General features: G+C 52.2%; 7 protein-coding genes across 7 annotated transcripts; 3 read left to right on the forward strand and 4 right to left on the reverse strand.

The window, feature by feature from the left end:
* Positions 1 to 87: 87 nt before the first annotated feature.
* CCOS01_04322 (uncharacterized protein) lies at positions 88 to 4,197 on the reverse strand (the record flags this gene model as incomplete). Its single annotated transcript, XM_060452504.1, has 5 exons — positions 88 to 2,386; positions 2,447 to 3,037; positions 3,112 to 3,136; positions 3,441 to 3,473; positions 3,552 to 4,197. The coding sequence occupies 5 exons, from the start codon at positions 4,195 to 4,197 to the stop codon at positions 88 to 90; spliced, it is 3,594 nt and encodes a 1,197-aa protein (XP_060316462.1).
* A 1,316-nt stretch (positions 4,198 to 5,513) lies between these two features.
* CCOS01_04323 (uncharacterized protein) lies at positions 5,514 to 7,271 on the forward strand (the record flags this gene model as incomplete). Its single annotated transcript, XM_060452505.1, has 1 exon — positions 5,514 to 7,271. The coding sequence occupies one exon, from the start codon at positions 5,514 to 5,516 to the stop codon at positions 7,269 to 7,271; it is 1,758 nt and encodes a 585-aa protein (XP_060316463.1).
* An 872-nt stretch (positions 7,272 to 8,143) lies between these two features.
* On the reverse strand, positions 8,144 to 9,280 carry CCOS01_04324 (glycosylhydrolase family 61-5; the record flags this gene model as incomplete). The annotated part of the gene is made up of 4 exons (XM_060452506.1): positions 8,144 to 8,197; positions 8,255 to 8,920; positions 8,984 to 9,133; positions 9,188 to 9,280. The coding sequence occupies 4 exons, from the start codon at positions 9,278 to 9,280 to the stop codon at positions 8,144 to 8,146; spliced, it is 963 nt and encodes a 320-aa protein (XP_060316464.1).
* Positions 9,281 to 12,289: 3,009 nt separating this feature from the next.
* CCOS01_04325 (mannan endo-1,4-beta-mannosidase C) lies at positions 12,290 to 13,641 on the forward strand (the record flags this gene model as incomplete). The annotated part of the gene is made up of 3 exons (XM_060452507.1): positions 12,290 to 12,460; positions 12,534 to 12,860; positions 12,934 to 13,641. The coding sequence occupies 3 exons, from the start codon at positions 12,290 to 12,292 to the stop codon at positions 13,639 to 13,641; spliced, it is 1,206 nt and encodes a 401-aa protein (XP_060316465.1).
* Positions 13,642 to 13,996: 355 nt separating this feature from the next.
* CCOS01_04326 (uncharacterized protein) lies at positions 13,997 to 15,438 on the reverse strand (the record flags this gene model as incomplete). The annotated part of the gene is made up of 5 exons (XM_060452508.1): positions 13,997 to 14,557; positions 14,611 to 14,736; positions 14,795 to 15,047; positions 15,116 to 15,263; positions 15,333 to 15,438. 5 exons carry the CDS (start codon positions 15,436 to 15,438, stop codon positions 13,997 to 13,999), a joined length of 1,194 nt encoding a protein of 397 aa, XP_060316466.1.
* A 1,754-nt stretch (positions 15,439 to 17,192) lies between these two features.
* Positions 17,193 to 19,746, reverse strand: CCOS01_04327 (uncharacterized protein; the record flags this gene model as incomplete). Its single annotated transcript, XM_060452509.1, has 5 exons — positions 17,193 to 18,029; positions 18,084 to 18,263; positions 18,387 to 19,036; positions 19,328 to 19,469; positions 19,570 to 19,746. The coding sequence occupies 5 exons, from the start codon at positions 19,744 to 19,746 to the stop codon at positions 17,193 to 17,195; spliced, it is 1,986 nt and encodes a 661-aa protein (XP_060316467.1).
* A 2,113-nt stretch (positions 19,747 to 21,859) lies between these two features.
* Positions 21,860 to 23,010, forward strand: CCOS01_04328 (fatty acid hydroxylase; the record flags this gene model as incomplete). The annotated part of the gene is made up of 3 exons (XM_060452510.1): positions 21,860 to 22,427; positions 22,509 to 22,575; positions 22,674 to 23,010. The coding sequence occupies 3 exons, from the start codon at positions 21,860 to 21,862 to the stop codon at positions 23,008 to 23,010; spliced, it is 972 nt and encodes a 323-aa protein (XP_060316468.1).
* Positions 23,011 to 23,090: the final 80 nt, after the last annotated feature.

A 23,090-nucleotide genomic window follows, 5' to 3' on the forward strand; every position in this document is an offset into this window, starting at 1 on the left:
AGAAGTGCAAGATTACATCAAATCCATCCTTTTTGAGTTTCAAAGCCAAAGCCTCAACCCAGTGTACTTTCCAACGATGTCCAATGGTCACTCATCCTCCACAGTAGCCGCGAACCTTCTATCTCCCTTCCACCACGGACGCTCTTCTGTTTGTGGCGACTCAGCACTTTTCGCTTCCTCGAAAGGGAAAGAGGTATCAGTCGATGTGAATGATTTCTCTTTGCCTTCTCCATTCAAGTCCTTTGACTTCAACCTTTCGGGATCCAGGTATTGTGTATCTGCTCCACTCGCCCTCAGGCAATCCACGATCACGCCATGTCCAGCCTGAAGCGCAAGATGCTGCGCAGTGTACCCTTGTCGATCCTGCGCGGCAACGTCTGCCCCATTACTGATAAGCATCTCTACCATGAGAATACTTCCTGTCCATGCTGCATGGTGTAAAGCCGTCCATCGCTTGTTGGTGTTGAGGATCTGTAAGTTTGCACCTTTCTTGACTAGCAACTCGGCAACACTAAGATGGTCTTGGAGGATTGAGAGATAAAGTGGTGTTTGACCCTGGCGGGTCTGAGCATCTATATGCGCATCGTGGCGTAGGAGCATTTCGACAATCGGGAGGGACCCCTCTGAGGCCGCGTCATGCAAAGGCGTACGCCATGACAAGTCCTTGGAGTTGACGAGATGCTCCGCTTTCTGGATCAGAATCTGGCAGCATCCAAGATGAAGCCCAGTTACGGCCTTGTATAATGCGTTGTGATCATTTGTGTCAACTTGAGTTGGATTCGCTCCGTTTTCGAGTAGCAGCCAGACGGTTGAGGCGGTTCCTCTGGCTGCTGCTAGATGCAGAGGTGTCATTCCGTGTTTGTTCCTGGCGTCGATCTCGGCCTTGTTCTGTAAGAGTATCCAGACTATATTCAGAGAGCTTCTGTCTTGATCGCCGCTGGTGTTGTGTGCAGCCAGATGAAGAGGTCGGTTTCCCTTCTTGTCCGGCTTATTGACATCTGCACCACCCTTGATCAGCTGCCATACGGTCATCTCTCGCTTGTACTTCACGGCCCAGCTCAAAGCAGTCAATCCCTCGGAATCCGAATTATTCAAACTGACACCTCTTTTAGCTAAGCGGCTGATGATGTAGTCTTGGCCCTCTTGTGCTGCCCATCTCATCAGCGTCCACTCCTCTGAGCCCGGTGACTCAATTGATGAGCCTCTGTCAATGAGAGTCTTAACGATCGACTTGTACCCCTCTCGTGCTGCCCAGCGTAACGCTGTGTATCCATCCTTGTCAGACGCGCTGACCTTGGCTCCGGCCTCCAGCAGGGTACTAACAGTCCTCTGGTATCCATAACGGGCAGCCCATCGCAAACAAGTGTATCCCTCGGAGTCTTGGAGCTCAAGGTCTGCCCTTTTCTCTATGAGAATGTTGATAAACTGTCTGTGGTCCATGGCCGTCGCCATGTGTAGGACCGTCTTGCCATTGGTGTTTTGGATGTTGAGATCCGCCCCTGCATTGATCAGAAACAGCGCGAAATCTTGTTGGTTATGGGCTACTGCCCAGTGTAATGGGGTATCTCCGCTCTTTGTTCTGGCATTGAAGTCAACATTGGTGGCCTTGGACATCGCTCTCCTGACCAGACTCTCAAGCCCAAAGTAAGCTGAGACATGCCCTCCAGAAACTTTTGTCTGGTGCGAGACCCTTGGGTCTGTCATCGTTCTCAATGCATTGCCTAGCTTAACTTCGTCTGATGCAAAGTCCCAGGCCAACTTGTAATTACTTCCTTTTACTTTGGGCACCTCGGAGAAGTGGTGTCCCCAGTACGCCGCTGCGTAACGGAAGAGAGGATACATCTTGCAGTGCTTGTTGAGCTCTTCCCCAGAGTAGCAAGACTTTTGACTTGAGGCGTGGAAAAGACAGTTTAAACAGGTTTCCAGAAAGGTAGCCTGCTCATCTCTGATTATCTCTTGAGCCAAGAGGAATTCCGCTGCAGTGGCATGAGCCAATCGAACAGTCCTTTCAGATGCAGAGCCACCGGGGACAACGACGATGAGGCCGATGCAGGCTGATAAAAGAACTTCTTCCGTACACATATTGGACGATGTAGGCAGGAGATTCTTTCTCGGCTCATTGTCGGTGAACGAAGATGGTGGGGCACTACGAATTGCGACAGCGTGTAGGAGCTCATCGACAGTGAGAGCTCTCTTAGCGTAAACGACCCAAGACAAGGCATGAATAGCCAAAATCCGTTTCGAAACGGAGTTCGTCTTTATGCGGTCCATTGCCTGATGATAGACTTCTTGCGGGCTTGCTGAGAGGTGTGACAATTTGTTGATGAGCTCAACGAGACTCAGAGTTGAAGCCAAGGATTCGATATGAAGATGTGCAAGAAGAAACCTATGTCAAATGTGAGTAATGCTCAGTACCTTCTATTCTTGAATGACTTCAGTGACTTACATTCCTTGAGACTTTTTCATAATTGCTGTAATGATCTTGTCTTTGAAGTACGGATCCGCTATGCGGCCGTTCTCTACGACCTTTTGAAAATCATAGTGGTTTTCGATGAACTTTTCGAAGTAAGCTTTGACATCAGCTTCATCTGCCTTGACTTCACATTTATGATCTGGGCTTATCATTCGATGGAAATGGGATCCCGGCCTCGACGTGAAGACCATCCTGAAGTTCTTCGGCAAGTCCTGGCATCTCCTTAGGAAGATCGCAAGAGTGTTTTCAACGGGGCTGTCGAGACATTCGTCAAGAGCATCTACCACGAAATAAATAGTGGAAAACAATTCCGCTTGCGATGCAATCATTTTGAAGTAGTCCTCCTCAGTTGGGACTTGTCGAGTCCTTTTCCAGGTATTAACGACGCGCTGAGTTTCGGGGGAAAGAACCTCCTGATTTTGTAAGAGTTGCAACAGTACTGTTGATAGAATGTCGGTAATCCCGTGTTCGGAGTGTTTTGTGTAGTCAAAGTAAAAGTAGACACAGACTTCCTTGGTGCGATGTCCTATCACTCGATTGGAGATATGATCGATGATGATAGATCTGCGAAGCTTTGATCAGTACAGGCTCTTGAGATCGAAGAAGGACTGTGTCATGATCAAAAGTCTGATGCTTACGCAAGAACTGTTTTCCCAGATCCAGCTAAAAGCGCCCTTTCGTTAGGTCATCAATTTCAGTTTGCAACGAAGACATCATCTTACGGATTCCATAGCACCAAAATTTCCGAATCTCTCCAGCACACCATTTTTCAAATGCCGGCAGTTGAGTGATTGCATGTCCTGCACCGGGAGTCTTGAGAGCGATTTGGAAAGTTTCGGTTTGCATCTTTGCAACATCCAGCGGCCGTGACACTAGCCTCAGCCAGTCCGCGATATGTAGTTCTGGACGGTCCACTTTCTTTGGTGAGAACAGGAGACACAATCAGTTCGGACAGATGGAAACGCACCAGTAGCGCCAGAAGTTTGATAGTAATGGTTTGCTACACAGAATCAACTGGTCGTCAGCTTTTCTAAACTTGAAGACCTTCAGTCAGAATCGCTGTCTCTTGATCTCCTACCAAAGTACATGTTGTGGCCTGAATGATATTTATCTCCCATCGCAATGTCCGCATTGCTGCCTGTCGAAACCAACCCTTTCGCTTTGCCGTAGTTGTTCATCGAGATGTTATTAGACGCGGCATCAAAGTCCGAGTCTGGGAGGGATGGGTCCACTTCTGACAGAGAGCGGATTGCATCCTCTAGGCCGCCAACTTGCTTTTGCAACTCCGCACTTGCCTTGAATATCTGACGAATAGCTAGTACCTTGAGCTTTTTGAGTATTTCTTGCATCAGGCTTTCTACTTTGTGAGCCTTGCCCAATGGTACGACTTTGTTATGATAGAACTTGACAAGAGCGGACCACTCTTTGGCCTCCTTTTCCTGGTTCTTGCCGCCCTCAATGTCTTTGAAGATGTCGCGTAAAGTGGAAGCCCGCTTTTGACAATCGCCCAGTGCGGGTATAAGTTCCTTCTCAGCCGCGGCGTCTGGTTTCTCGGCTTTCAGGGCTTCATGAGCGAGTTGCAGTGTGTTCTCGACGAGTGGGAGGCTTTTCCCCACCTCCTTGAAGGCTGCGGGTAAACCCTTGATGTGTTTGATAGCATCGAACGTAGCCAACAACGACTGGATGACAGTAAGAGTGCTTGCTGTGATGCTCAGAGGATCCATGTTGGAAAGCTCTTAGCCCAAGGTAGGCATCCGAAATAGCCGCCGCTGGAGCGTTTCTGGAAATAGATGCGCAGGCTCAAGCACTGTGCTATGACTGACATCAAGAAATAGCCGCGGTTGATCAAGACGGCTAAGTTGCAAACTTCAAGATATGTTTCAACTAAACAACTCAGGGACAGAGAAGAGTCCCGGGTTCAGCAGCTTCTCTATGTTTAAGCATTTGGACCATGCTCTCGGCCGAAGAGCCAACGAATCATAAAGGAGATTTCGCGCCCACATCATTGCGCCAATCCGACTTGCAGGGGACTCGAAGAACAGAAGCATGTCACGGGGGCTGAGCTTCACACCATGATCTTGGTGGCATTGGGCTATCCTACTGGCTCAAATCCCCACGTCGCTTATCCCAAAACACGTCAACACTGCCACCATCATTGAGCGGCCGGCTGCAAAGTCTTACCGCATGCATATATATTGCATGCCAGCCTGCTTGAATTGTTCGTTAGTGTGCAACGTTCTACAAGCGTTTCGCTCTGTTGGTTTGAATGAATAGTTGGAAATGCTGTTAGAAGAGGTGCGGCCTCAATGCAGGGTCCAGCTTTTGAGTCGCAAGATTATTTACTAGCTTCCAACGCTGCGCTCTGGATTTCAGCGTTTAACACAACCTCGTCAGTCCCTCTCCGTAAATTGGTGTTAGAGATCAATTGCCTTAACCCAAGTATAACCAAGTACTCTGCCTCTTGACGTGGTTTCCTACACCTCGCAGTACATTAGCGCCAATCTAGCGCCATTGGCCGCATATGTAAGCTGCGACAAGCCGGTTGACTTCAAGGCAGAATTCAAGGCGTCCATGAGGCAGCTGCATTTCTAGCATAGCCTGCTTCAAAGTCATGTCCGGTTCCTGTGTCCAAGGATGAAACGGGGCAAGTGACGGCCGGAGCGGCGACCTGTCTAATCGGAGCAGCTGGATAAACGGCGAACGGGTGGTCTTCTTTTCATCGCCGCACGACACATAACTGCCAACACGAACCAACAACCACCCTCAGAGCCAATGACAGGAACGCTCGATGGCGGCCTTCAGAAGCCGACCGGCAAGAAAGTGTTTCGAAGAGAGCCGAGCCTATCCCGCGCGTTTTCCTTCGGAGCGGCGTGGCTCGGAATGGGATGACGAATATAATAAAGCAGCAGCCACACTACGCACCCCGACTCTAGCAAATTGGGACCGTGTCGCATTATCCACATCTGGCAGTTGACAGTATGCTTTGAAAGTCAATAATTCTTCGCTCCATCAAACACCCATTCACCTCGCATTCAATACCATGGTTCCAGCGCTTCCCTATTCTTCACGAAGAGAACCAACCCCACAGGGAGAGATTCCAGAAGACATTGACTGGAGCGAATCGGAACCCGACGTAACACGAAGATCCTACAGACAACACCATCGTCACACAGAACCAGTCGACAACTTCGAAGATCTTGCCTCACAATTTGCATGGGACGGAACTTACGCCGATCCAGATAGCTTGAGCCCTCATCACGAAGCAAGATTTGCTACCGGCCAGACAGTCCCGTATAGGCGCGGTCACCTAGAAGGTTTCGCAGACCCTTCACGGCACAGAGGTCCCCCGAACCGAAAACCCCCGCCTCCCGGTCCCAACGAGCCTCAAGGGTTCAGTCAACAGCCTGAAGGCCCAGCAATGAACTACTACGGAGTTCCTCCTCCTCCACCACCTCCCCATCCTGGCGTATATCCAATTCATGCGCCTCCAATGCCGTATTATACTCCAGTACCTCATACTGCTGGTTGGAAAAATCCGATGGGCGGGCCCCGGCCTATGGGACCACCACCATCTACATATCCTCCACCGATCGAGCCTTACGGTTCTTACTATGTACCGCATCAAGGACCAGTCCACTCTCATCCGTACGCCGCCACACCTCGCAGTCATGCTTATTATACCGGCCCTCGCCCACAGACTACTTTCACCCGTCAACACAAGGATCATTACCCACGGTATCCCGCACCGCAACAGCCAGTCGAGGGATATTATGAGGAAGCAAGCGCGCCCAGATCGAAGAAGCAGCCTAAGCCAAGACAGGAGAAGCCACACAAACGAACAAGTCGAGATGATGACATAGAAGAGATGAAGAGAGGAATGGAAGATCTGGCGTTCAGGCAACAGCAAGTGGATGATGGTCGGAAAGCTCAAGAAAGACGCGAAAGGAAAAAGGCATCAGATGCAGCCTTGATCAGACAGGTGAAAAAGACTGTACGGAAGGAGCTGGAAAACAATGCCAGTGCTCTGAGAGACATTGACGTGCGCTCAGAATTGAGCAGGCGACTCCTCCGCTCCGACATTGGCTCTAGGGGTTTTTCCACGCCTGCTCCGTCAGTCTATGATGAACCGGATGCTGGCCCCATTATACAAGCTACTGCCAAGGAAATCTTGAAGGCAGTACGTGGACAGTCGCTGTCAGATCTTGGAGGCTTTCAAGCTCCTCACAGACCATCTCATCGACGAGCTGCATCAGAAGTTCCTTACTCTGGCGGCAGCCATCCACCACTACCAAGAGACAGTGATGCTGCCGCAACTAGCAACCCCTTCATGCCAAACCAAACGATCTATGGTCAACCCCCCTACCAGGGACCCGATCCACAACAAAGACAAGCCCAGAAATCCGAAGCCTATTGGACCGGAACAGTGAGGAAGTCTCGAACGAGGAGTGGAAGCCACTCTGGGCCGCGATTCCAAGGAGATACGAATACGCCACTTCACGGTAGCCTGTCTCCCGGTGACAGCGGCTATGCTTCACCGGAACCGCTGAGATCGGAACGACCATTCGACCAATCAAGGGCACGAAGGGTTTCATTCCGAGATGGCGACGGAGCACCTCGCCTCAGACATGAGGGCGTTCGAGGTGAAGAAGTGGTTGACTGGTCGGAAGATGAGGTCGAGGTGCCAGGACACCCCCAAAGACGAACGAGAACATACAGAACTGGGGCGCCTGGGCAGCCAAACTTCACAATCGAAGTAAGGGGTCCGCCGCCAACAGCGCCAGAGGTTGGCCACTTCTAAGAAGCTAAGAAGGGGAGGGCTGTAATTACTTTCTTTGGGGGGAGAGGGGGGGGGGGGGGGACTTTGAAAGCTGTCACCAGGAAGTAGTACGGGATGTAAAAGCGTGCCTTGTGTCTGTACTATACCCCCAATCATGTAGCATGATTTTGTCGTTTTTGCAGTATTGAAATACTTTGTCGACGTAAATTGAATGACGATTATCATAGCTTGAACATCACCGGCGAACCCTTTTGGTCTCCCATGCATCACGCGAAAGTACATGAAGGAGAAAATAAACTCAAATCCAGTACTCTATATGTGAGTGAGATGGGCAGGACGGAAGACTTCCATTTCGATTGCATCTAATTATCATTGAGCAAGCCTGATTTTGCTATTTGATTTTCCTTGAAAACCTGCTTCGTGCCCTGTCTAGACTGTCCAGTATGTGCTTTTTCTATTGTTGAGCACTAATGCTTCAATATTATATATCAATATCATTCCTTAATGGATCGCAAAAGGCTTGAGGTTAGCGGTTCACGGAGCCATATTGTAGAAGCCGTGCTTCAAGAGTACTGTCACATGCTTCTGGTCAAAGAAACCATATGTCATCAATATGAAGCCATCTAAGGCTAGAAGTAACAGGCTTCGTGTATGGACATATGATAGAGGCACTGCACGAGAAGTGGTGATGGTGTGATGCTAGACTTTTGTTGGCAGACTAGCCTCTGTAAATCTTGTATGTGACATACATCAAAGCAAACCCCAATTGAATAACTCACCAGCCTGGAGAATAGTAAGGTCTCTCGGGCTTGGTGCAATCGTTCTCAGGACGTCTTGGTTGACGTTCAAAGATACGGCCCGCACCTTGACATTAGTTCGGGCTCTTACAAAGTTTAACCACATTGGTAATAGTAGGGAGCCGAAACAGCCTGACATGTCGAGCCCGACTTTGCGCATTGTCAGCATCAAGTAATTTCCTACGATTTTAGAAGAAGTCAACTTACAACACAAGTGGTACAGCCGGTGTACCCTTCGCCACCACACTGAGCATACTTGGCAACAGTGCAGCCGGGCAGCCCACCAGAGGCCGTCGGCAGTGGCACGCTCGATGCGGTTCCAGTAGGTCCAGAGCCAGCGGTGCACGTCGACTCGCAGCCAACGCAAGCAGCACCGGCACTCTTGGTCGAGCCTCCGGCGTACACAGTCGGGCCCGGCACGACGTAGGTAGTCAGGGCCCTGTGAATATCGACAAGTATGCCAGCATCAGAAGCCTTGTAGGCGCCAGGGAACGAGACGGTGCCGGGGGAAGCACTTCCTCCGCCATTCACGGTGAGTTGGAAGCAAGTCATGTACAGCTGGGCGCCCCCGCTCGAGCCGGCCGCGTGCAGGGCGATGGACTCGGCGCGAAGGAGGTAGTCTCCGGCGGGGATGTCTGAGGGAATCTTGACCTGGACTTTACCACAGCAGGTGTTCATGTCCTTTGATCCCCAATTGTCACCGTCGCCGTTTGCACTGCCGGCCGCGGCGGACCATCCGTCTTGGTAGATCTTGAACCAGCCGGTCGAGCCGTCGGCGGTAGTAGCGTCGGAAACCTTGGTCATGTAGGCGAGAACGGGGCCGTAGTGTGCGCCTCCGATGGCTTCTTGGGTGCATGTTCGGTCGTTGGGTTGCTGTAAGCGAGGACGTTAGATCTTACATGGAACATTCATATCGAAGTGTGTGGTTCAACGTACCTGATGCATCTCGACCACAACTGAGGATCCGGCCTTGACCACACACTTGCGAGCAACTGGGCCGCCGTTGGCATTGCATCGAACATCGTTGGAAGTGACGTCTTGAACGGGTGAGTTTGAAAGCGGGAGTCGGGCACATTGGCCGCCAAACTACTACCAGTTAGCACAAGCTTGCGATTTCCCATTTCAAGGGCTTGGGCATACATCTACTCCATCAACCCACAGAGCCTGAAAGGTCGCGTGTGCTGAAACCTGGTTGGCCGCGATCGCCAACAAGGATAGAATAGCGGACTTCATGACGATCAAAGCTTGGTATACGGTAAGAGTTGACTGATGTCAAGGAGGATGGCGTGCGCAAGAAATAGCTCCAACATACTCAACTTGGGTTCGCTACTATATACTCGACATCTCAACCGACTTTCCTCCCGGTCATTTGTAATGAAAGTAAATGAATCGTCTGATCCAACGTAGGAATCTCATAGCTGTGACTCTTGGCCAGGATCCCTCACTACCCTTGACGGGGCGACTTGACGAGTGAGCGAGCGTGTTGTAAATGAAGGTAGGACCCCGTGGACGTGGAAGACACACCGCAATCAACTGATCCTTGACGCATGCTACGTGCCATGCTCCAGAACTTCCCCAGACTTTTACTAAAAGGCTGTCAGCGGTAGTCTACTAGTCTCGGTAATTGGTGGATTTCGGCAGTAGGATGGGATCACGGAGGGCCAGCCCCGTCGTTGGTACGCCAAATGCGGGAATTGTGGCTTTGGTTCCGTTTTGTTTAAATGGGCTGAATTCCAAGGTCAAAGCATCCATCTCGATAAGTCTGAGGAGAGCTCAAGATCAAATTTGTGTTTGTAGTAATTGTGCGAGTGACTAAAGTTCCTACAGATTCGAGTTTGTGCAACTTTTGGGCTCTGGGTAACGCAAACAACCATTGTTTGTATTCCTTGCTTGAGATTGGCAACTTGACAGAGCAGATGCTAAAAGGAAACTTGGTCAACATGTTAGGAGAAGGCCAGAAAAAAAGTGATAGGTGGCAGTCTAAGCGGTGGCCTTGATGCAGCTCATAAACCACGCACTCGTCGACAGGCCCTATACCTTGTCCCTGGTCCATCACAGCGCGGCTGACTTTGACGTGGCATTCTGATGGCCTTTGCCTTGAATTGCCGAAATCAAGCGATGCCAGTAGAGCAGAGCAGCGGATGTCTATTTTAGCTTTCAGGACCAGTGTCAAGGCTGTGTGAAACACAGAACAGTTACTAACTTCTCCTCCTCCGGTCCATTCCTGGCGGCTCATGTGGTATTTTCAACAGTATTCCCCTTGTTCCCACTTTGAAAGGAGTCAAAGTAAGTGCGAAGCTCGCAACATTCATGCTCTTGTTGTATCTCAGAACTCTCTGTTGAGAACCTCGGATTGATGGGTTTCAACAGTGATTCATATATTCGCAAAGCCTCCGTCTCAAAACAGCCCAAATATTCTCCCGCTCAACCACTTGAGTTGGGCACAAACTTAAGTCATACTCTTCTGACTAGTACACGTTGTGCTTGGTGAAACTGAGAGAAAGGTTCTCTTTAACCTACGACTTGAGCTTTGGATTTGGGTACATGTAAGGATTAACGTTCTCAGAACGATACATCTTGCCGATATCGACCGGTTTTAGCGAGGAATCGATCAAGCTACTGGAGGGTTTCAGCCCACTCTGCAGTTCCAGCGCTTCTGCGCATGGCCTGCATGTCCATCCATATTGGGTTGTCCTGGGCCAAGTTGCCAGGCCCCAGTTCTCGAAACCCACTCAACTTCCACCCATCGTCCCACTCGTCGTCGCCCAACATATTCCGCACTCTGGGCGAACAGAAGCAAGCCTTGTTGGCTAAGTGGTATAGCGTCTCACTAGTAATAGTGACATGAGAAGATCGGCGGTTCGATTCCGCCACGAGGCAATTCGGGACTCACTTCACGAGTTTCATTTTTTGACTTTTGCCATAGCAATGATTCTGACAGACGCTACGCTATCGTCCTGTGCGTACTGTGTCTACCGCGAACTTGAGGCATTCATTAATACATGGTCATGTTTTCGATTTGCCAGATAGGACTTGCAAGGCTTCACAGTAGTGATTTGTGTTATGTTATCTACATGGGTGCCAATTCTCTCTCCATCGCAAAAGTTGTTTAGAATTTCCAAGGACCACAACCAAAATCAGAGCTTACCCGCATTGGAAGTAAACAACCCCGCACTTTTCTGGAAGCGGATTCTGCACCAGCATGAGATGAAGTGTGACCCAACGTATTTTGATGGCCAAGGCACAATTATCTTCCTACTCTCATTCCAGTATACGTGTAGAAGAAGCGCCGACTATACCTCATGTTGATGAAGGCAAGATGCCAGGAGATGCAGGCGGCGCAGCAATCGAGAGCATTGCAGCCTGGGTGGTTCTTGAATACAGCTGGAAATGCTCAGGAAGACAAGTCGGCTACCCGACGCGGGGACTAGCATAATTGTGGGTTGGGGAGGCGAGACTGAGATCGGCTTTGCCAATTCCCCATGTCAATTGTTCGGACGAGCAGGAAGTTCATCCCGTCGGATAGATGGCCCTGACGCTAGGTCTCTCTTGGCTTGAGCCTGCAGTTGAAGATCGCTGTACTTGACCGTTGGCTCGAGGAGCTGTCAAACTCTGTGGTGTTCACTCGAAGGGCTTTATTGACCTTTGCGACGCTTTCCAAGGGATGAATATGCCCACGGGTAGACTGGTCAAGGCTCATGTGCGGCTTACCATGACCCGAGAGTCTCGGGCTCAGTGAATAGTCGCGGGAATGGCACCATGGACGCTACCCACTTTGACATCTTGAGTGGGAATTTCAACCAGGTAAGATCGCATCCCAGCCGTCTACGAAGAACGGTTTGCCAATTCCACACCTCGATTCATGTATCCTCGCCTGTGCCTGGTCTCATTTGACAATTTGCCCCGACCCCAACTTTCGGACAACCATCCTCCGCGTTAAAAGCAGCATAGCGTCCCGGTCCCTCACCTTGGCATCTCCAACTTCCCCTCCGCGTGCCCCGGTCGACGCACCCGTGGCACGCGGCCCAACGGCCTCCGTCGTTCGAATCGGGAAACGCCCCGGATCAGATGGTATGGTTCGGATCGCGTTTACTGCAATGATGTAGACTTTTCCGAGGGTGAGGGTCAATATATATGGCACGTAGCCGCGAACATGTGTCTCCGCCTTGTCGGGCTTTTCGCGTGTCTGGCGAGAGGATTATCTGGAATTGGTTGCAGGCCTTCCCGTCAATTGATCCAACAATGCTACCTCAACTCTCCGGTCTGCTCTCCATTGGCCTTTTGGCCAGCGGAGCCGCGTCCGCGGCATGCATCAGGAAGGGCTTCGTCACGGTCAAGGGCACAAAGTTCCAGCTCGATGGCGAAGACTTCAACTTTGCGGGTAGCAATGCCTACTACTTCCCTTTCGACAACGTATGTGACCTGCAAAGAGCAGCCCAATTGATTGACTTTAGCAAGATATGATGAAACTGACCAAGTTTTCTAGAACCAAGCCGATGTCGAGGCCGGCTTGACGGCAGCCAAGGACGCCGGATTGAAGGTCTTCCGTACATGGGGCTTCAACGACAAGAACGTCACGTACAATGCTGGTGGTCTACCCCAGTATGGCGGCGAGGGTGCTGGCGACACAGATATCGTCTTCCAGAGATGGGAGAACGGCACTTCCATCATCAACATTGAGGCCTTTGACAAGGTCGTCAACGCAGCGGACAAGGTCGGCATCAAGCTGATTGTCGCGCTCACCAATAATTGGGCCGATTACGGCGGCATGGACGTCTACACGGTTAACTTGGGTGGGAAATACCACGACGACGTGAGTAGCCCCCAACTTTCTTCCACAAACAGGACTCTGCGGTACCCGAATACTAACCCAAATGCGGACCTAGTTCTACCACGTCCCCGCGATCAAGGACGCCTTCAAGCGCTACGTAAAAGAAATGGTCACCCGCTACAAGGACTCACCAGCCATCATGGCCTGGGAACTCGCCAACGAACCCCGCTGCGGCGCAGACGGCACCCGCAACCTCCCCCGAAGCGACGACTGCACGCCCGAGCGCCTCGGCGCCTGGATCACCGAAATGAGCGCCTACGTCAAGTCCCTCGACAACAAGCACCTCGTGACCTGGGGCGGCGAGGGCGGCTTCAACATCGAATCAGACGACTGGGCGTACAACGGCGCCGACGGAAGCGACTTTGACCACGAGCTCGCGCTGCCGAACATCGACTTTGGCACGTTCCACTCCTACCCTGACTGGTGGAGCAAGACGGTCGAGTGGACGGAGCAGTGGATCCGGGATCACGCGGCGTCTGGGAAGAAGGTTGGGAAGCCGGTTGTGCATGAGGAGTATGGATGGTTGACGGCCGATAAGAGGCTTGAGTACCTTGGCAAGGTGGACGACACGCCGAGGACAGAGGTGCTGGGCAAGTGGCAAGCGATTTCGCTGGAGGAGGAGATGCCGGATATGTACTGGCAGTACGGCTTCTCCAACTACTCGTATGGTCGCAACCATAATGATGGGTTCACCATCTACCTGGATGATGCCGAGGCCCAGCCGCTTGTTTATGAGCATGCCGCCAAGGTCAACGCCCTTTAGACATAGTGTTTAAAGTATATATGTTTGCCTATATAGTAATACGAGCTACTGTACAACAGTCGAACTGTATTGGCCGTTCATTAAAAAACTCCAATCGACTTCCGTATGAATTTCTTTTATTCTAGACCAGGTTAATATTCTCAGTTACACAACTTGGATCGCCATATGGTGTAAAGTAATTAAGGTACCAGCCAGGTTCACTTGACATTTGTTACTGTGGACAAGTAAAGAATACATGTAAGCGAGTCAACTTCTAAACAAGGGTATATACAGCTGCCAGGAAAAATCTATGTGCCATGAAATGATCAATTTATACTTCAAATCAACGCTCATCAAACTCGCTCCATCACCTCCCTCATCTCCTGCCCATCTCATACGGCTCCTCGACCGACTGATACTTAGTCGACTGCCACTCACGCCCCCTAGCCCTAGACTGCTTCCTCTCCTCCGCCTTCATCTTCAACCCAAACACAATCGCCTCCACAATCTCCATCGGGTTCCACATCTCCACCAGCGCCCACACACCCCCGGGCCCACCAGAATACGTCTGCGGCTCATACGCCTCCAAATCCCCCGCCAACGGCCGGCGCGTGTTCCCGCCGCCAATGACATAGGGCCGGTGCGAGTACGCGTGGTGGAAGAACGCAGCCAGCGGCAGCATCTCGATGCAGACGAGCATGGAAGGGATACCGATGCGCAGATCGGCGTCGGTGAGGGTGGACGTCGGGTTGAGGGCGCCCGTGTCCTTGAGGATCCAGAAGATGATGTTTTCGAGAAAGGTGAGGGTGACGACGAGCTTGAAGGCGAAGAATTTGGCGAGGGGTTGGTGGTGGGAGAGCTTTTTCCGGAGTTGCATGAAGAAGCGGATGACGGTCATGAGGGCGATGGTAAGGGAGACGGTGCCGATGATTTGCAGCTTTGGGGAAATTGTCAGATGAGTTACAGGCGGGGACTGGAGGTTTGACTCACCCATAGTCTAGCGAAATGTACTTTGCTTTCGAACTCACAGTAGACTCCAGCAGCTTGGGTGATGGCGGTCAAGATGGCGACGAGGAGGGCGACGACTGGATATTGGAAGACGGCGAACCACATTTTCTGCGATGGATGTTAGATGTATACCTCCACGGTGCTTGACCAGATGCAGTAGACTAACCCTATACCACTCGAGACCATTCTCCTCCCCATTGGCAGCCTTCTTATTCTTCACAGTCATGCCGGCGAAGAAGACATCCCTGTGCTGCTCGCTAGGCGAGACGAACTCGCACAGGAGGAGGAAGAAAGTGGCAAGGCAGATGGACTGGACGAACTCGAGCCAGGGGTGGAGGTAGACCTCGGCCGTGGGGAAGCAGATTGATAGAAAAGAGATGATGGACCAGAAGGGGATGATGAGGGAGATTCTGAGGATTCTATTTTCTGCTGTCAGCTCTACCGTATCTGGGTTCGTAATTTTTATGGATAATGGAGGGGAACGCACTTGATTTGCTCGTTACTCTTGCTGAGATGCGTCGCGTGGAGGATCATGAGGGTGAAGATGATGAGACACGATGCGGCGGCGAAGCTACCAGAGAGGATCATGTTGAATGTGTAGAAGGACATGGTGCCAAAGAGGGGTTGAGATGCATCTTGGATTGGTGTTAGTAAAAGAAGCTTGGGTACCTAATGACAGACTAGGTGAGAGTGAATATGCTGACCTTCGGCGAGGGAGATGTGTGGGCAGGTATCCTTGGTGCTATTAGAGCTGCTGTCATTGTCGCGAAGAAGGCCGCGGGCCTGGATAAGAGCTTCGTAAACAAGCATAGTAAGACTAAAGGACCAGGTATGTCAGGCTAGTCGTATTCTAGAGTGAAGTAGGTTGATGACGGTTCGAATACTCCAGATAACTTGAGCTCCCAAGCCCGGTAGTTATATCATTTCCAAAACCACCTTACACGCGAGGGAGTCCTCCCATACATTCCTCCGGGCCCCATACCCAGCAGGCAGCTAGCTGTAAGTCAGAAAACAAGCCTTCAGGCCCCATCCGCCAGCCTGCGCGTCCGTTGCATCGGCGTCCCCATCCATCGCATTCGCTTACTTACATTCGCTGGAAAATCCTCCGCTAACCACAACTCCGCCTTCCTCCAAAGCCAACGGTCGCTGTGGTATCCAATAAGCTGTCGAAGCGCATCAGCGGCGCGCCGGGGTGGTTGAGGGGTTGTAGCGCCGTACCTTATCTAGACGCAATCTAAGCCCGCGGGAGTAGGTAGGCCTCCTTATCGATTAACGATGCATCTTACTCATCATCTCTACGGGGAAAGATCTTTTCCGTTTCTGTATAGAAGCTCATTGCTAGTATTGTCCTTTAGTTTCGTAGTAGGGAGTACATAGGCATGTCATACTCCGTACTCCGTACAGACTGATGTAAATCCACAGGGCGCGTCAATCCCGTGGCTGAGCCACCAGAGTCTTGACTCTTGACTCTGCAGCCCCATAACCTCGAGAAATGCTACTATTCGGGAATGGTCTCAGGATACCCTACTTTCATGTCGCGCCCTATCTCGCGACTCGGATAACCGGCACACGGCCAGAATCCTACCACCACGTCTCACCAGCGACCACTCATCACCGCGCAAATACCTCAAAGTTCGAGGACGCTCTGAGGGCCCAGATCAAGCAAAAAAATTGGGGTCGAATGGTTTTCCTCTTCCGGCATGAGGCAGGCTTACTCGGCTCAGAAGTGCCGGGCTCTGCTTACGCCCTGCAGTACTCTACCGCAAACTGATCAAACTCTTTCTTTTGCACCACTAACTCTACACCGTCTAATTACAGACCTCCCGCTTTCAACGGCGCAGGCCGCCGCAGCGCAAATCTGGCGCTAACACGTCGAAACAAGCTTCTCGTTCCCTGAGCCAGTGAGCCGGGGTAGGAATGTTGCGATCCATGATCAATGATGCGGGTCGTTGGTGCCTAGTCTTATGCTTTGAACATATTGAGGGGTTTCTTGAATCCCTCTAACGCATTCAATACGGCATCCGCTTTTCAATCGTCTTCTCTAGGGAGACTTCCCTTCGCTGGGAGGGTTCTTATGAAGGAAGATCAAATTTACATGCGATCCCACGATAGTCTATGCCTAAGGGTAATCAGACTGCAAAGTGGGTAAAAGGCAGAGGTGCGATCGTCAGTGATCGACCATAGGGGGAGCAGCAAGCTATGCGAGCGTAAGCAGCCTCCAGAGCCCCCCGAGCTAAGCTAAAAGAACTAGGTAGGCGCACGAACATCACCTTTTCACTTTGGCGGGCAGGGCTGTGTACTTGTGTGAATATCGATGTCATGTTCATCGGCGAATTGAGTTTAGCACCGACCGGCGAATACCCCGAGCGAACAAGCCGACGGCGGGTACAACTTGATTATGTCCGTAGAAACCCACAACAAGAAAACAGCGAAATGTCGGGTCCGCACCCAGATGACGGAAGTTACTAAACCCCGACTTTACAGTTCGGAGATCTCATAGAAGTCAACATAATCGCTCCAAGCTTCGGAGCTCACTCCCATTCGACCTTGTTTGTGGAGTATCATCAATCCTGCGCCTCAACTTTGGTCGCAATCTGATGCACTCCTCCGCCGCCCTCAATAACATCCTCCAGATTATCCACCGGGATGCCCCTCAACGCCGCCTCTGGGAACAGCATCCCGCCCGCCCTCGGCTTCAACGCCGTCAAGATCCCCTTCTCCTTGGCGATTCTCAACAACGCATCCCTTGCCACGATTCGCAGGTGCCGCGGCGCCGTGGGGAGAATGTACAGGTGGCTCAGCGGCCAAATCAACCTCACGCCATCGAAATACGACGAGGGCAAATCCGGGTCTAGGTCCGGCATTTTCCCGCCCAACGACCTCGGTATCCCCTCCACGACATCCCGACCGGCCGTCGCGATGATGCCCATGCAGAATTCCCGGCGGGCGTGAAGGACTTCCGGGTTCAACAACGGACACCCACCACAGTCTACGTCGTAATCTTCCGGAACCAGCGACGGCTCACCATACTCGACGAGATTCGAAATAAGAATGATCATGTGGTGCACCTTGATCCTTGCGCTCCGCCACGAGTTCCAGAAGTAGCCCCACATCGGCCCCGGTTCGAATTGGAACTCGGGCGCCGCGTGCATCCACTCCGCCATGGCGAGGTCTGCCCGGTCGCTCTCAGCAATGAGGGCCGGGTATGCTGCCCGGGCGCGGGAGGCATCGCCGCTGAGTGTTAGCGGGATCAGTTTTGATAGAAGGGAGCATGCTGCAGAGAGGTAGCGGGCAGTGTGAAGAAGGAGGCCTTCGCTGGGTTGGAGGGTTGCTTCGATGATGTCGAGCCAGCGTTCAAAGTCCGGGGGACAAGGTGTGTTTGCAATCGTGAGTTGGACTTGCTAACATACGGGTTTAGTAAACCAGAGCAGGTAGTTCTGGAGTATCCTGCTTACAATCATATTGTGCATGACCCAGAAGATTTGACGGCCGGACCGGGTGTAGAGCTGCCGGTCCCCCCTTGCCCGCATGAGGCTGAGGAGGCCCTGGCCGTGGATGTGCCAGGGAACTTCGGGCGACGAACCCCTTTCTTTATTGGTAATGAACGATCTCCGTTCCAACCCGCCAATCATCAGCTGCCAGAATTTTGTTTTAGTCCCCTGGTCGCCAAAAGCAATACAGCAACAGCCCAGCACATTGCACACCGAGGTTTGGGCTGAGTGTCATGCGAATAGCATGTTATAAGCCTCTTCACTCACCTCATAGTTCCCAAGCAACCAAACCGCAACGATCGTTGAATCAGAAGTATACGTCTTCGGGTTTCTGATAGCCTCCTGTACCGCGGCCAGAGCATGGCCGAGAACGATGGACAGCTCGCGATAGTCGGCCCTGGGACGGAACTTGTTAATCATGTAGGCCCTGGTAAAGACCTGGCCGGTGAGCACGAGGCAGTGGTTTTGGCCGGCACCCCTGAACAAGCCTGGAAGAAAGTCCAGGCTCTCGTAGAATCCCAGGACCAGCGGGATGGATTCGGCAGTCCAGTGTTGACGGATAGTCTTGAGCACGGGAAGTGCTACGGATAACTGCGTCGAGGTAGTGGTGTCAGTGGTGACGCTCGTGGCAGGTGTGGACTGCCGGCTCGGTTGGCGGCTCGACCCAGGGGACGCCGAGGTTGAGATCGATGCCGCTGTCGATAATTCAGGTGTGAATTCTATGATCTGTAGGGTCCCGGTCCTTGAGTTGGTCATCAACGCCGCCTCATCGTCCTGGTCTTGGTGCTGGTGGTTCCTCTTCTTCTTCCGTCGCTCAAACGAGGTGGGATCGGCGTTCTGAAAGCGCATTCCGTCATCGTCGCGGTAGCCGGGGCACTGGACCCCGTACTTGATGCATCTTTGGCACTGAGGTCGGCCTAAATCGCACTTTTTGCATGCCGCGGGCACGGCGCGCACGGCCGGACCCCCCAGTTGTCAGCTGCAAGGCGATGGAGACTTGGGATGATTGTTCACACGTATAAGGCAAAGTAGGTACGATAGGTAGGTACATGTATCCATCAGTGAACCAAAGGCACAGAGTAGGTATAACACGTGACGACGCTACGCACTTGCGAGCGGGAGCGGGAGGGCGGGAGGGACCCGTTTTGATTCGGATTTCGTTGAGTACTCATACGGAAATTGTGCGTCTAGATGTCTCATTCTCTCACCTTGACCCTTCGGCTCCGGCACAAATGGCAGTTTGGACTCGGCCTGCCTGTATTTGGCATCGCGCGGCTCGGCTGACTTGCGGATACTGGATATGCGTGGATGGATGGGTGCGAACCAACCGGGGCCGACGGCGGCGAACCGCTCTGGTGGGAGACGTCGTTTGTCTAGGTATCCCCTTATCGACGCCAGGAACAAGTGGGAGTAACGAGGGTCGTGTTATGCAATTGGCTTGGGAACGAACGTCCGAAGACGGTCCCCACGTCCGATCTTGGCGCTGCGAGGCCGGGTTCCGCGCCGTTGTTGGAGGCGGGCAGAGAGGGAGAGGGAGGTCGATGGGGAGAGAGGTCTGAGAAGATGAAGTGAATTGGGATGAGATTTGCGGAGAAGGGAAGTTGTTCATCTCGAATGAGCTTCCCATAAGGGCTTAGGCAACAGTGCAGCAGCGACGGGGGGTTGCAAGTATTGCGATGGCTCCTTCCTCGCATATTCATGGCAATTACATAAGCAACGTTATCGCGGTGATACTGCACCTCACTGATAGCACCATCAATTGTTGGCCTACTCCTAGGTATCTTACACGAATTTCCATGTGCCTGCATAGGTAGTCTTTTGATGGAAGGTTGATAGTAGAGTTTCTGCCAGAGCCTTTGACAACTACCATCCAACGTTCTAGACTTGGGATAGATATTCTACCACAGCTTTGGCTCATTGTCTAACGTGATTGGGCAGCTGTTCAGCCTGTTCTGCTGCCACACTCCGTGAGGCGCTAGAGTTAAAATGTCGATCGTGTGGAGCGCCCAAGCTCTTGGGCGATCCGAATACGAAAAGCGCGCTAAGAACCATCATCACCGAGCTATCAAAGCCTGTAAGCAATTGGGTCGCTGTTGAGAGCTTGCCAACGGGAGATTCTTTCGCCCTGATCAGTGTCGTTTCATTCTCAAACGAGCGAGTCGTTGCAGACTGTCGCATGGGCGAAACTGGTGTTTGCTTGAGATCCCTGTCTGAGTCGTCCGAAAAGCAATTACCATTGTCATTATCACTGGAGGGGCCATGAGAATGCGGTATTCTAGCAACACCAGAAGCATTGAACTTAAGGTCCAGTGGAGAGACGTTCGGCATTCAAGATCGACGCGCCAGAGGCGTATCACTCATCAACACCATATATGCCACACGGATAAAAGTGTGATGACAGGAAATCCAGATGGCAGAAAAGGATAACGCATCCCGAATGCTGGGATATGCCATCCACATGTCTTCCCCGTGCTCACCCGTGGCGAAGATGGAGAATGGCCATGGAAGAATGGTGGCAGAATGGTTCGACTGGCAGCACGAGTTCCCGAGAGATCCGCCCCGCTTTCCATTTCTCCTTGAAATCCCATTGGGAATCCGGCGATATCAGCCCCACCTTGATACTTCGTAACTCCGTCTTCGGGGCGCCGCACGGACACCGAGTAGCCCGAAAGTCGCAAATTGTTGCGGTTGCTTGATGTTGTGTACAGCTCAACAATCTGCTTGAATGCGCCAAATCAGCGCTGTCAATTGAGGAGAGCTCACAGGTGGTAATGGAGGGGAAGGAACAGATCCGGTGTACTCGAGAAAGGGATTGGCAAATCAGATGGCACAAGCACGGCGTTGGCGCACCCTGCCATGCTGTTGTGATGGGTGTGTCCAATGTCCATCACTGCGTAGTGCGGCGGCCACTACCAAAGTGACACCACCACCAGGGCACCAGAATGCGCCGGGAGTGTACATGTATTTGACTGAGAAGCTACGTACCGGTGGGAAGACCCCGCTAGAGGGGAAGATGCAGAGCAGAGGCTGTTGTGAGTGGCCAAAACGATCAGCCCGACCTCGTTTAAATGAACAGATGAAGCTTAGCGCCATCATTTCATCTGGCGGGTCCCTTCTTTTTTTTCTTCCTCCCTCTTGCCTGATGTGCTGATTTTGTTGTATTTTGTACCTCTGCAGCAGTGCAGGCAGGTACCTACCTAGGTGGTCGCACTTTTTTGCCATCCCTCTTTCCCGTCCCGTCCCTTGTCGCCCAATGTTACTGGTCGCAAGCGCGCACCACGGAAGGAGCTCTTTGGTGGGAGGGGTGGGCGGTGGTTGACTAATTTGCTCCAATGTGCCAATGTGGGCGAAAATAAACGGATCCAAAAATGTTTCTGCTATTTCCTTTGCCCCTGAGCAGAAAGCAGACGCCGAAGCAACAACAGCGCTGCCAGCAACAGCAATAGAGGGACCGCCAGACCGACCGACCGAGCTGCGAGCGAGCGCAACTTCATCGGAACACCTTTATCGGCGACGTGACTCTTTTGCCCTTCCTTTCCTTCCCATCTACACTTCGCCTCCTCTTACGTTCACTTCTCTTCCCTCCCTCACCTGGCATACCGATAGCTGCCATCCCAACAACCTCCCGCACGCATCCCACCACCTGCGTCTCTGCGTCTTTCTCACTCTCCTGCGCAACCCGTTGCCGAACAGAGACAACAAACAACGAACAACCACGCCACACACAAAGCCGGCCCATCATGGACGTCGCGCTCGAGCTCCTCGACCCATTGGTCCTGGACAAGGCCTACGCCTACTTCGTCCCTGCGCCCACCACTGCCAACACCGGCGCATACAACGCGACCGGCGACGCCTTTGCCTCATCATCACCACTAGACCTCTCGAACTCGTATGGCTCCGCCTGGCCCCGCGATAGTATCCTCCGTCAAACCATCTCCATCCTCGCAATCACCCAGCTGGGCGCCTGCGCCCTCTACTGGATCTTCAGTCCGCTGTCTTATTACCTCATCTTTGACCGCCGTCTCGAATATCACCCGCGCTTCCTCAAGAACCAGATCCGCCAGGAGATGATCTCCTCCATGAAGGCCGTCCCCGTTATCAACATCCTAACTTTGCCATTTTTCCTCGCCGAGGTTCGCGGAAAGAGTCTGCTGTACACCCATGTTGAGGAGTATGGTCTCTGGTGGATGGCCATTTCAGCTACTATTTTCATGGTCTGGAACGATATTGCCATTTACTGGATTCACCGCCTCGAGCACCACCCCGCCGTCTACAAGTACATCCACAAGCCACACCACAAGTGGATTGGTATGTCACCCCATCTCACTCCTTCTTTTTCCGGTCGATTGACCGACACCCATTTCTATGGCCTCGACTGACTGTATCCAGTGCCTACGCCTTGGGCTGCCCTCGCCTTCCACCCCCTCGACGGCTACGTTCAATCTCTGCCCTACCAGTAAGTCAACCCCCAAGAATCACCATCACCAAGTGGGAGCTACTTGAGCCTCAATTCGGTGGCCAGCCACGTGCAACAACAAAACTAACATTCTCCAGTGTCTTCGTCTTCTTCTGCCCTATCCAGAAGTACCTCTACATGGGCCTTTTCGTCCTCGTTCAAATCTGGACCATCCTCATTCACGACGGCGACATGATTTCGGGTCACTGGCTCGAAAAGTACATCAACAGTCCCGCCCACCACACCCTCCACCACATGTACTTCACCGTCAACTACGGCCAGTACTTCACCTGGGCCGACAACTACTTTGACTCCCATCGCGCGCCCCAGCCCGAGCTCGATCCCCTCCACGACGCCCTCAAGGTCATGCGCGCCAAGGGTCTTGTCGACGAAAAGGGAAACCCCATTCCCCAGGAGCAGAAGAAGGATCTGTGAGGGGAAAATAGTCAAAAGAGAACGTTTGGATTTATGGGTTTGGGGGTTGAATATCGGTCGTGTTTCAAAGGACCGAAGCC

This window comes from Colletotrichum costaricense (genome assembly GCF_030867565.1).
Source record: "Colletotrichum costaricense strain IMI 309622 chromosome Unknown Scaffold_4.1, whole genome shotgun sequence".
NCBI classification, from domain to species: Eukaryota; Fungi; Ascomycota; class Sordariomycetes; order Glomerellales; family Glomerellaceae; genus Colletotrichum; species Colletotrichum costaricense.